The sequence below is a fragment of the Gambusia affinis genome, linkage group LG05 (genome assembly GCF_019740435.1).
Source record: "Gambusia affinis linkage group LG05, SWU_Gaff_1.0, whole genome shotgun sequence".
NCBI classification, from domain to species: Eukaryota; Metazoa; Chordata; class Actinopteri; order Cyprinodontiformes; family Poeciliidae; genus Gambusia; species Gambusia affinis.
This window is the reverse complement of record NC_057872.1, coordinates 29,520,012-29,532,773: the sequence shown is the minus strand read 5'-3', so window position 1 is coordinate 29,532,773 and position 12,762 is coordinate 29,520,012. Positions and strand designations below refer to the sequence as shown.

Sequence of the window (12,762 nt, the reverse complement as noted above, 5' to 3'; positions counted from 1 at the left end):
CTTATGTTATTAAAGTGTATTGCGCTCCAACAATATACAACGACTTGTATCGATATATAGTACAGGATGGCATAGAGGGTTGACCCATTGAACCACGTAAACCTCATGATACAATTAAATTATCACACAAGTTTTATTTTGTCAAGAGTGAATTTTACAATTTCTCTTAAGTTCAAAATGTGTAAAGCGAAATAAATAAATATACATAGATATTACCCAAACACAGGTTTATTCCCGTTGTCCTTGCACGGCTGATAAAAGTTGTTTCACATTGTTCACTGTTATGAATTTTTTGCTTTCAAGAACGCTTGCATTGCACACTTCAACAAGAGATTTTTAAAGAATGTTTAACATCTATGAATTAGACATATCTAGACTGAGAGATAGGCTACTGGAATGGAGAGCTGTCCATGGTGCTGCAGTGGATCAGTTTCAACTTACTGCTAAGGAAGATTAAAGGTTTCCAATCTTGCTGCTATTTGTGTTTTAATAAGTGATGATATTTTGCAAAACTGGACAATCACAGGGTCTGCTTGAAATTCTCCATCAGGTGCTTTTCACCGTATTTTAACGAGTATTTGTAAATTAATTCAGTGACCTCTAATATACTTTATAATTTTTTTCAGTTACTGTGACTCAATTTTGACAATGTATGTGGTATAACTGGTGCTATGTAGTTCAGTATACCTGAGTGGGATCATCTTGTAAGACACATCTAAACCTTGCTTATAAAAACAAAACTGCAGGACATTTTCAATGTAGAGCTTTTAAATCAGTCATAAAAAGCTGTATTTCTCTAAAAACATGCATAAGTTGATTACTGTTATTGCTTCTAGGTTTTTAATTGCTTTGTAATGTCTCCTACTTGTCAGCAGATGTCTGCAAAGATTATTGTGCATGCCTGTGATCCACTGCTAGAGCTGGAGAGACATGATTTAATTTTAAGGTTTGACCAGTTACAATGGGAACATGTAATAAAACGTGAAAATAATTTCGGCACTAAGGACTGGAATAATTCCTTTTGCTTGATATGTGCAGATCTGTTTATAATCCTGCTTTTGTTTCCATTAAAAAAAACTAACAAAAAATGACTTTGCATCATTTCAGAATATTAGAGAAAATTAAAAAAAGGTAACATTGTTTCACTGTTTGGTGTTATTAGACATCAAAGATGAAAATCAGGACATAAGATTTCCCCTGAAAGGCGATTGAACACTTTACAAATGTTCCTGCTCTTCCACTGTGTCGTATTCTTTCAGTTCTTTCTAAAGTCACGTGTTGCCAGACTGCCTGAAGGTCTCCAGGCGATCCGCAATGGGAGGGTAGCACCCTGACAAGCATGCCGTGTTCTGCTGAATCCCCTCTTCTTGGGTCCATCATCACCCTCGGCACACTGGCAGGGGACAGCATGAAGAAACGATCTGCTCTGCTCATCTGAGAGGAGACTCACAGAAGAAAAACATCTGTTGCTGTGGGTGAGAGGGGATGGTTGTGCAGCCCGAAACAGGAGAAACTCACCAGGGAGGTTTTCACACATCCAAACACTGAGTGGAATGAGTCTGCATGAAGAAAATAATCCTGATCCATGGGATTTGTTAAAAATGTCTGTCTTTAAATGTCTACATCATTCCAACTTGGCATTGTTGTATCTTTCTACTCCAAAGTTGCAAACTGCTTTTGTAGAACTGGTCACAGTGATGAAAATCAGGTAATTTTCACCTAGTTGCCACTTTCTCTCAGAAATCTAGTGAAAGCAACAAGGGTGAACATAGTTTTTTTTTTCAGACAGATTTTGATTTTTTTTAGTTCAATAAATAATAAAGAAAGAGATTGTACAATTTATGTACTTTTTTCCTCAGATATGCCAATTAAAACATAAAATATCAAGTAATTCAATATCAAACTGACACTTTAGTTTTTTATAACCATTTGGCTGTTGGGTTTTTATTATTCTAGATGGTTTGTGCTGCCTGGAGTGCTGATATAATTTTATTGTGTGTTGTTTTATCTTCATCTATGCACAGGGAAAGCATGCAAACTCTGTGCTGTAAGAGCGAAGGACTTTTTTGCAGCCTCTTAATTTTATTATTTTATTTTAGTTTTTTTTATTAATTGTTTTGAGAATGTTTTGAATTTTCCCTTGGGAAAAATAAAGTATTTCAATTCAACTCCTTGATTTAAAAACAACACACTACAAGGTAAGAATTCAAATATTTTTTTTATTTATTAATTTAATTATGTATTTCTATCTCCGCTGTCACCCACCCGAAAAATATAAATTGCGGTGTGTTCAAAAAAAAAAAAGAAAAAAAAGGAGAAAAGAAACAATGTCATCTTCTTCAACTGCATCATTAATCAACAAAATCAAAGAGGCAATGATTATTATCATTATTACAATAATAACTCAACTAGCAGAATATCCACATTCATAACAAATCCATATATAATTGCAAAACACTCTTCAACACCACTCTTCCATTAATATACACAAAATCCCCAAAGGTCTGTCCTGGAAAAACAACAATAGAGGAAATCTGAGGGGGAAAAGGGGCTATGGCTTGTAAAGGAGGGAGTGAACATGTGTGACCAGCAGAGATAATGGATCTATGGTTAGTAAGAGTATATGGAGGAGGCACACTTATTTAGTTAGGACCTATACAAAAACAAGCAGTTTTAAGTAATAACAGTATGCTTTCATGGACGGATTTGCCTGCATAAAACGGTTCCATGAGCGCAGGATTTGGGGAGCAAAATTTCAAGAAACATATATAAGGGTTGTCAGATTAAATATATACCTATGAATGACAACCACCCTCAAACATATATCTTAGAAACCAAAAGTGATAAAACTCAAAGCAAAGTTGAGAACTTTTTAAATAAGTGCAAATGAAGATTTCAGGAGGACGAAATAAAAAAAACAAAAACGTTTCGGTTTGACCATAATATGTACAAACAATGCTTGCTCACCCAAATCTTATCAAAAAAGCTTTTTAAGTTGGTCAGAAAATGAGTGCAAGCTTAAGATTATGTAAGCAGCTTCTTATTCGAGAACGTAGCTAGAAGTGACAGACCTGGCTGATATTCTAAGTCTGCGAGTAAAAAGTGCCTCTGATAGCTGTCAGTATAACGTGTAAAAACCTTTCCATGCCTCGGTGTTTGGAACTTGAGAAGACCTAGTCATACAAAGAGAGAGAAACATTAGAGGAAAAAAATAACTGTACACTCTGCATGTACAAACAAACTATATACACACAGACATACCATATATACACACATATCCAATATGTACACAAGATTTAGCCAACACATACGCACATTTATACATTTATGTATTTACAAACACATTCACTCATTTCAGCAGGACCTCTAACATATCTCTCTCTGTTCTCATGTCAGGCAGAAATGGCAGGGATTTCTTTTTTTATTCAGGTCAGACTGGTGTCAGCGGAGTCCAGCTGCAGAAATAAATGAGTAGTTTTACAGCAATTCGACTGGAAATATGGCCACAATGAAAACAACAAGTTCATCCCCCCTGCTCTGGTCAAACTCTACACAATACACAGTCAGCGTAAAGCAAACATCCGCATCCAACGGCTTTTCAAATCGTCCATAAATGGAGAGCTCCTCGGCGATTGTTGGACGGAAAACATCCGCTGCCGTGTCTTTCTATAATATTTCTTAAATATTAATACCCAAAAATAAAGAGCAGGCTGGTCACAGCAACGTGCAAACTGTCATACAGGGGGAGTAGGTAGAACACAAGTTCGTCCCTCCAGTGCTTTAGAGCAACTTTGTTCTCCATCAGATTGTCTCAGTATGAAAACTTGGTTCATATAAAATGGATCGCTCCATCGGATTTTTATCAAGAAATAAATATCTCCTCCAGAAGATGTCTGATGAAGAATTTCTTTTTCCTTTAAATACTATAATAAGAGTAATCCGTTATAGAAATATAAATAACATTCTGTCCAGTTTTTCCAAAGTCATCTTTGAAGCGAGATTTTTTGTTCCTCAGCAGTTTTTGAAATAGGCTGTGCATATTTAGTTTCCTTTTGAAATCAAACTCCGAAAAAGAGGAAAAGCTAAAACATAAAGTCTGTCAAAAATCAAGAAAAAAGACTCAAAATTTGTAATAATAGAGCTAAGGAGAAGGAAATGAAATGCTTAAATATGAGTCAGCTTGGACTGAAATAACAAGAGAAGTCAAGCACCTTTGAAATACACTTTAGGTCTCTCTCTCTTACTTTGAGAACCACGCTGTCCTTGGCCTGTGTGTTCCTCCGTTCTGCTAATTGATCAGACTGCATAGCTGTTCTTTGCATGCTCGGCGGGCTCACAAACACCAAAGTATGTCCAGCCCACCTTGAATAGGTGAAAAATGGATCCAACAATGAGGTGTCAAACACATTATTTTCAATCCCTTTGTCAAATCAGAGAGAGAGAGGGCCCAAGTAAAGTGAAAAAAAAAGAAAGAAATCCCAGCATTTCCTTACATGGTCCGCTGGGGGATTGCACCATCCCTAGAGACAAGAGAATAGGACCAACGGCCCAAGTTCTCCCTTTGTCAGCCAATCGCGTCACGAGAGAGGGCTCTGGACATTTGGCCATGCCACCCCGAAGACTGCCGATGGTGCATCAGCCAATTAGGTTCCACATTGTCCTCCATGAAGCTTTGAGAGTGGCTAGAAGGGGGAGAAAAACAAGGGGAGACACAGAGAGAGAAGAAACGGGGCAGAGGTGCTTGATCAGCTGCTGTTAAAGCATAGATATCGAGCGGCAGTCTCTCCAAAGCTGGACTCATCCTGTTTCGTGGTTTTTTTTTCAATTATTTGAGTGTGTGTGTTAGCGTTCAGCTCTGAGGCAACTGCTTGTTTACCTGAGTCATTGAGGTATTTTCACAGCAATGTTAATTCAGGATCATTCATCACACAGGTAGATTTCACAATGAAAGGAGAAAGTAGCCCTACGTGTCCCTGTGTTAAGACTGCTAGTGTGTTTACATTTTGGTTTAACATTCACTGGTTTTAGGATGAATCTAAACTAATTACTCTGACCTCCTCTCAGATCACACGCCACATTAAACAGAATGTGAAGCAGACTGGGAAAACACACAAATCTTACAACAGACAGTTCAAAATGAAAATGAATATGAATGCATGTTAGAAACACTTCCAACAATAATGTTTTTAGGCATTTTACACACATGTCACAACATTTATTTTCAAAATCATGTCAAGTTATTCTGATATTCTTACCATGACATAAACTTCAGATTTTCTTTTACTTTTAAATAAACACATCTGATCAAAATAAGAACATTTTAAAATCTTTATGTTTAAAAAAATGCGGGTGCAATATAATATTTTGAAACAAATCAACCCTTTGGTTGAGTTCGTCTAAGAACATTTACCTCAGGCACTTAATGGCTAATCTAAGACAATCTATATAGTTATAAATGATCTATTTATATGGAAAAATATTATTTAATACATTCCACTGAACAACCATTAACATAACTTGTGTTTATCTGCACTTAAAGAAGCAGTTTGAGGATAAGTTAGATTGCTGTCACTCAATTAAATGAGCTTTTACTGTAACATAAAATTAAATAACTTGCTCATTTTTCTATCCTAAATTAAGAAGCTGCTTTTAGTGACCTTAAATACAACCAGATATTGAAATAGTGCACTTCTAGAGACAGGGGGTGTGGGGGAAACAACCCCATTAGACACTGGAGCAAAACAGGATGCACAGAGAACAGAGACAGAGGCACATCAAGAACATGTTGCAGGGGGAGGGGGGAGACAGCGAGGCAGTGGTATGGCAGACACACAGACAGCTCACTTGGTAAAATGGCACCATTTGTTTCTGTTTAGCACCAGTTTATCATGTATCAGTTCTGAGATTGAGAAGAGAAAAAATGCACGAGCTCATTCCGGAAACAGGTCGTCCCTTAGGTTGAAGAAAGCAAAACAAAAGTTTCCCAAAATGTTTTTCTGTAACTCAAATGCTAGAGCATGACCCTTACAGCACATCATTTAAGTCTCCTTCTAACAAAGCTAAAGTGGATGTCCACGTGCACATCTTTAGTTAAACCCTGTTGAAAAACTCTCAAAGGCACTAGGAAAAAAGCCAGAGTTCATCACCATGTCTCTCCTGTGAAAGACTGCAGGCTGGCTGTTCAGGATAGTGATGCGCCTTTAGTACCTTGCAAAAGTATTCATACTCCTTGCACTTTTTTACATTTTCTCATGCTACAACCACAAAAGTCAATGCATGGCATGGGGATTTTATGTGATAAACCAACACAAAGTAGATTTGTGGTTTTAAAACCTTTAAACCAAAGTAACATTTCTACAAAGAAAACCATTTGTATTCATCTGTCTGAAATTTAATCTTAGGATAAATCCAGATCTTCTGTGAAGTCTTCAAAGGTTTTGTGGAAACAGCATGGTGAAGACCAAGGAACCCAGCAGAAAGGTCAGTGAGGAAGTTCCCGAGAAGTTTAGGTGGGTTGGGTCATAAAGTAACGTCCAAAGCTTTGAACATCTCACAGAGGACTCTTTAGTCCGACTTCTGAAGATGGAGAGAGGATGACACAAGACATGGGCGTCCATCTAAAATGTCAGGTCGGGCAAGAAAGCATTAATCAGAGGCAGCCAAGAGCACCATGGTGACTCTGGAGGAGCTTCAGAGCTCAGGTAGGACAATCTGTCGACAAGACGGCTCTTAGTCACGCAGTTCACAAATCTGGCCTTTATGGAGGAGTGGCAAGAAGTGAGTAACTGACAGAAGCCATGAAAAGGTCACAGAAAACATTTTGGATCTGGTCAGACTAAATTTGATCTTGGGCTAGTCATGGCTAGGCATAGTCATGTGTTGGATGGTCTAGTTAAAGTCCAGACTCTATGAAATTGTGACAAGACTTAAAAGCTGATGTTCACAGATGTTCTCCACAATCTTAATCTCTAGATGTGCAAAGCTGGTTGAGATGTTCCAGCAGACTTGCAGCTGTACGTGACTCTGAAACTCTGGGACTTGTCTACAAATCCATCTGAAATATTAAAAAAATATGTCTGCTTCCCCTTTGACTTCACAATTATGCACAACTTTGTGTTGGTCACATAAAATTCCAGAAAAAACACATTTAAGTCTGTTGTTGTGACGAAATGAAATTGAAAAAGGTTTAAGGAGTATGAATACTTTTAAAAGGCACTGCTGGTCCACAGCTTGTACTGCTTCCTTTTTTAAAGGCTACTCTGAAGTCTTTGGGGTGCAAGAGTTTAGTGCTCAATCCTTACGTGATGGAGTCAAAGAGAGGCGCAGGTTGCTTTGTGTGACAGACTTAAAATAGGTGCAAAGTATCGTGATCTTGTCCTGCAAGACCAATACTATCTAAAGCTCCATGTGAGCATCAAGTCCATTGAAGAGCCCTTAGTGTTAATGTGTTATGTATTATACAGGGTGATTATTATTTCTCTCCCTCACAGTGTTCTTCTCTCTCTTGCCCAGGTCATAAGGACACATGTATGTTTTCAAGAAAGTGTCTTTTTTTGTGTAAAATGGAAACAAAACAGGAGTGGGGGTACAGTTTTTTTTCTTTGTGCCATCTCTCTCTGATTTGGCTCCTCGCTGTTGTGTTTGACCTACTCCCCCCTTTAATCTGCGATTCCCGTAGTTGCCGTTGCTGTGGTTCCAGTTGCCTGTGAAGTTGTCTTTAGATTGCCGCGGAGCTCTTCATTCTGACTAAGTTGTGAATCAGGAGTGGGTGAGGAGGGAAGGTCTACAATTTGGGGGAGGACTCCATTGTGGGGCGATGTGTTGGAGAAAATGCCAGAGGAAGAGACTGTGGGGCCTTGATCGTTGGTAACCGCTCCTCCTTGTTCTCCTCCTCCTCCTCCTCCTCCCCCTCCACCTTCAGTTTTCACACCGGGGTCTGCTGAACCCAGGGAGGAAAGCTGGTCCTCCTAGCGAGATAGAGAGAGAGGGGAAGGAAAAGAGGAGTGGGAGCAGGGAGAAATGGTCGTAGGAGAAATGCCATTCAATGAACGATGGAAGGGATGATGGATTATAAGGATATGTCCAATTAAGTCATGTTGAGGAAATAATATTAAGAACCGGAGGAGAAAAGCAGGAACAATCAGACAAAAATGGGAAGAGAAAGAAGAAAGAACGTTTGTGATTTGAAGTGATGAAATGTCAACATTTAAACATAGTAAGAGTTGGTGGAAATGAAGACATGTAAAAGTGGTGATCAAAGCAGAAACCAAGAGGGAATCATAAAGTAAAAAAGAAATGATTAGGGGTCAGAGGAGGAGACACAGAGAGAGAGGAGAGAAAGAGCCAAATGAGTTACGAGGTCGATGCATGACGAACACCAATAGAAATGGGAGCACAGGAAAAGAGACACAGAGAAAGAGGAGATGTAGGGGAATTAAAGTTCTTCACGGCCAAAAGATCCTGATTCTCCTGGGATGAGAAGTGAGGAGTGTTTGTCATGTGACAGGCATCAGGCAAAGGCATGAGGTTTCCATACCAGAGAGCAAAATCCACTAAATATCATCTACATGTTCTTACATGACCTGGAAAACTTAATCACTACAGAATAAAAAAAGAACATCTTAATTGTACTAAAACACTAAAGGCTTAGCTTATACCTGTAAACATGCAAGCCACATTGATGCCAGCACCAGATTTAAGAAGCAATAAAGCATAAAATCCAAAATATTATTATAAAGACCAAACAGGACCAACCTAAAGCTGACAGAGCTGCTGCATGGATTCGCCAAATAGCTTAAAACCTTAAGAAGACACAATGCCATTTAAAAAAAAATCATATTAAAGTTCCCATGAAACTGCTTTTAATTGGTAAATGTCTTGCTCTCCCTCATCTAATGTTCTGGGAAAGTTCTGGTAATTACCAAAAGCACGGTCGTTTGCTGACTGTGACTCAAGCTAAACATGGTCTAGAAGAAAGTTCAGCCAAAGTCCAACTGGAGGTTTAAATGCTTAATTCATTACTGCACTGAGCAGAGTTTGACTAGACTAATACATTACACTGCAAAAAAACTCTCTAATTTACCTTAAGATACCGGCAGCTATTGTTTCAGGGATTTTGCCGTTAGAGATTTTTTTTTTTTCCAGTGAATTTTGGGGACTTGGTCACTGACTTTAGCTCTTTACTGAGATAAGTAGCTGCACAGCTGAGCTGGTGTTACTCCACCATGTACGTGGCCCATTTAGTGAGCCAGTTCCAGTTTAACATACTGTTTACTGCAGCCTACCCATAAAGACCAAAGATTATGTTATTACTTGCATCACATTAGATTAGTAATTTCAATGTTTCTTTTTTTAGCCAATTTTTCTCAAGTTTTTATGCTTTTATTTGATGCTTCATTGGGGTTTTGATGCAGTTGATGTTTTTATCTCTATTCCTTTGTTTTTCTGTAAGGCACTCTGAACTACTCTGTGTATTATTGGTGCTTTACAAATAAACTTGTCTTGCTAACTGATATTGATCTCATATATATGTACAGTCACTCCTGTTTCACTGGTGCTTATTGGACCACAATGTGCTGCAACAGTGCAGACCTGCAGTATTTGTGGTTGAAAATGATGAATCTTGGTGGTCATAATGTTAAGCTGATAGGTTATAATAGACCTGCTTGGCTCACTGGATCCTCAGTGTTACCATGAATTAGAGCTGTAATATGAAAATGACTGGATACATTATGTTTTGTGCTTCTCAGACAAGCTCCATGTAACAATTTTATCATTTGCTAAAGTGCCAGTCAGCTCCAGGAAAATATCATCTTTTGATGCATTTTGACAACGATTGCAGAGTTCACTCTGCTTTTTGGGTTCGACTGCAGTCTAAATATGAAGCAGACCATTTAACATTATTGCTCCCATTCATTTGGCTCAGGCATTTTGGAAAAATGATTAATAACTTTATATAATTATTATGATAGAGAAATTAATTGGTTAAATTTGAACAGTAATATGACTTATTTATTGACACAAATAAGTACATCATTATTCTGGACTAATTTTTCTGTTTGTTTTCCCCTGAAGCGTTTTTACATGTCAGATATGACATGTAAAATTATCATGTTGTGACCTAAAGAAGAGACAGAAGGGTTTTCATTCAGGCATGACATGCACACATTCAGCTGCTGTCAGACTGATGGAAAGCATGTCTAAAGAGGGGCTGTGTGAGCAGACTCAACCTTGGTATACATTTCGTGGGAACTTTAAAGCTAACCCTTTTCTAACAATGGAAGAAGTGAAGAACATCAGGGTGAGGACACTGCTTACACGGGCCTTAAAGAGGTAGTTTGAGTTGTTTGAAGTGGAGTTCTGTTGAGTTGCTGTTAGCCCTGAGTATCTCAGTATCTCCCCTGCAGCAAACTTGAAAAGGTTTGAGAAAATCACCATAAGATACCCTACCAGGAGCAGTTTTGCTACAAAGGCACATTTTAGATGTCAAGAAAGATAAAGTGCAGTTCAACTTCACTGCTTGAGGCCAAAGTTGAAGCTCATGGACTTTCAACATGATACTTGGGAACACTGTTGTAACTTTGTACATCCTTCTCTTTCATTTTGAACATAACCAAGCATGAAATTATTGTTTTTGTTTATGGCACTATGTTTTTTCAAGTGAAAGCTCACTTACTGTTTTAACACTGTAACTAAAATGAGATATACGACTCGGTTTGACCCTGATTTTGACGTTTTTGGACTTTTGACATAAAAGCAGATATTTGGACAACAGTAGCTTGTGCAATGACTCAATAAGGAGATCAATACTTATATTTGGCTAATATTGACACAGGTATTTTTAATTAAACAGCTATTTTGTAGTAAAAAAATAATGGATGCTGGATGATACAACTGCCTTGGGAATACCTCAGATTCCCCGCAGAAGGGAAGGAAAGGAGTACATAAGCAGGACAGGAAGGTGTAGAGGTTTCTGTTTTAGTCGCTGATCTCAGTTAAGCAAGTCATGGAAGGATGGAACAGCCCCAATATGACAACCTGTTAGCTTTATGATCAGGTCAGAACTTCACTTTCTTCAACCTGTGATGGTTCTAGTTAGGATACTAAATAATAAATCTAATCCCTCCTCCACTTCAAACACTCCTATTTCTTTATCTGACATCAGTTTGCTGGTACATCTTGAAATTATCTGGCATGGATTTGTTTGGAATTTTCTTTACCAAGCCCCAGAAAACCTGCATGCATGAAATCATTTTATGTCACATAGAAGAGACATGAATTATTGTGATGCAAGTGGAATGAAGTGCTGTAAAAGAGACAGAAAGGAAGGGAAACAGCTTGCATCCAGTAGAAAAAAATAAGAGATTAAAAGCAAATTATCGGCAGATAATTTTTTATCTCGTGGTTGTGATCGCTGTGAGTGGAAGGGTTTCTGTTTTGCTTAAAAACATGAGAAAAAAAAAACAACAACAAAAGAGATTAAGTCTGCCCCCCAATTTCTTTTAATGTGAACTACCAGGCCTTTTCTCTTCTCAATCAGAACCAAATGAATGAAAACACTTTGCTAACTGGTGCTATGAACAGTAATAGGATGCCAGTAACACAACCTGAGTGACAACTGTTCAGTTACTCTCAAACACAACCAACATTGTAGTTTAATACCCATGTGTAGGCTCATACACATGTCTATTAAACCCAGAGATCAAGCAGGTGAAGAAACGCATGGCAAAATGTTGACTGACATCCTTTTTAACTTACCAAACTTGCTTGGCTCTTTGTGGCTGTGGTGTTTAACTACTTAATGCATTTAATTAGAGTGTTGTAGTCTTTCTGTTTAATAATAACGAGCTTTTCAGTACTGGAGACAGGAACACAGCACATTTAGTGGAGCCCTGAAATGTTAGGGTTTATGTAAGGACACAAGTGTGCACAAAAAGAAAACATATCTTACACACCACCTCTGTCTACTCCAATTTGGAAGGAGGATGTTTAAAGAAAATTGTTCAATCTTTCTCACCCCAATGTTTGAAATTAAAACCTGTTGTATTTACGGGGTTCATCACTAACAAGACCTAAAACTCTTTGCCTTGGAGCAACAAGCTTTCTAGGTAAAGAACTCTAACTTCACAGCAAAAGAATCGAACATCAAAATACAGAATGAGTGTTGGACATCGTCTGACACAGTAACAGCTGGCTTACATCAACAATCAACCAAACACAATCAGGTGCTGGACACAAACACAAAACACATAAATATTCAAACACAAAAACTCACTGAAAGACACGGAAAACACAGAAAACAGGTTCACAGTAATCAGTGTTCTTTGGGGAAGGATTGGGACAGATACGGAGATTTCACATAATTCCCAGTGTTTATCAGAGGATGTGGGGGTGATGGAGATGGGGTGCTGGGGTGTAGAGGAGGTGGATGCACCCTGAAGGCAAATGTAAGCAGATGTGTGTAAAGGAAAGCATGATAACTAAAAGAAATCCAACAAAAACATGGTATTTCAGGACATGAGCTCCAGTTAAAAGAGAATTAATATAGGAATTTTAATAACTTACAGACAGATTCACTGACAAGAATGGAAATGTTTTAAATGTTCCATTTTGGGCCAGAAAAAATGCCCCAAAATGTCAACATTTAATTTCACATGTCTTGCTCACAAATCTGTACCGAAGTTTGTGGAGCCACAAAACAAGTACCTGTGTGCATTTTTTTTTCTTTCTAATTAATTGTTATTGTATTTGTCAAAAACTCTT

The 12,762-nt window shown here is 38.0% G+C and overlaps 1 protein-coding gene across 10 annotated transcripts in view; it reads right to left on the bottom strand.

Annotated features, from left to right (window-relative positions):
- Nucleotides 1-17: 17 nt before the first annotated feature.
- The window catches only part of syngap1b (synaptic Ras GTPase activating protein 1b), a 169,844-nt gene continuing 157,099 nt past the window's right edge, over nucleotides 18-12,762 (bottom strand). For 9 of the 10 annotated variants that reach the window (XM_044115812.1, XM_044115816.1, XM_044115805.1 and 6 more), the window contains one exon: nucleotides 18-4,682. In XM_044115812.1, the coding sequence (XP_043971747.1) occupies nucleotides 4,565-4,682 (118 nt within the window). In that variant the 3' untranslated portion in view covers nucleotides 18-4,564. Of the gene's footprint in view, nucleotides 7,968-12,762 lie in introns of all 10 variants that reach the window. The other variant, XM_044115807.1, reaches the window with a different exon arrangement.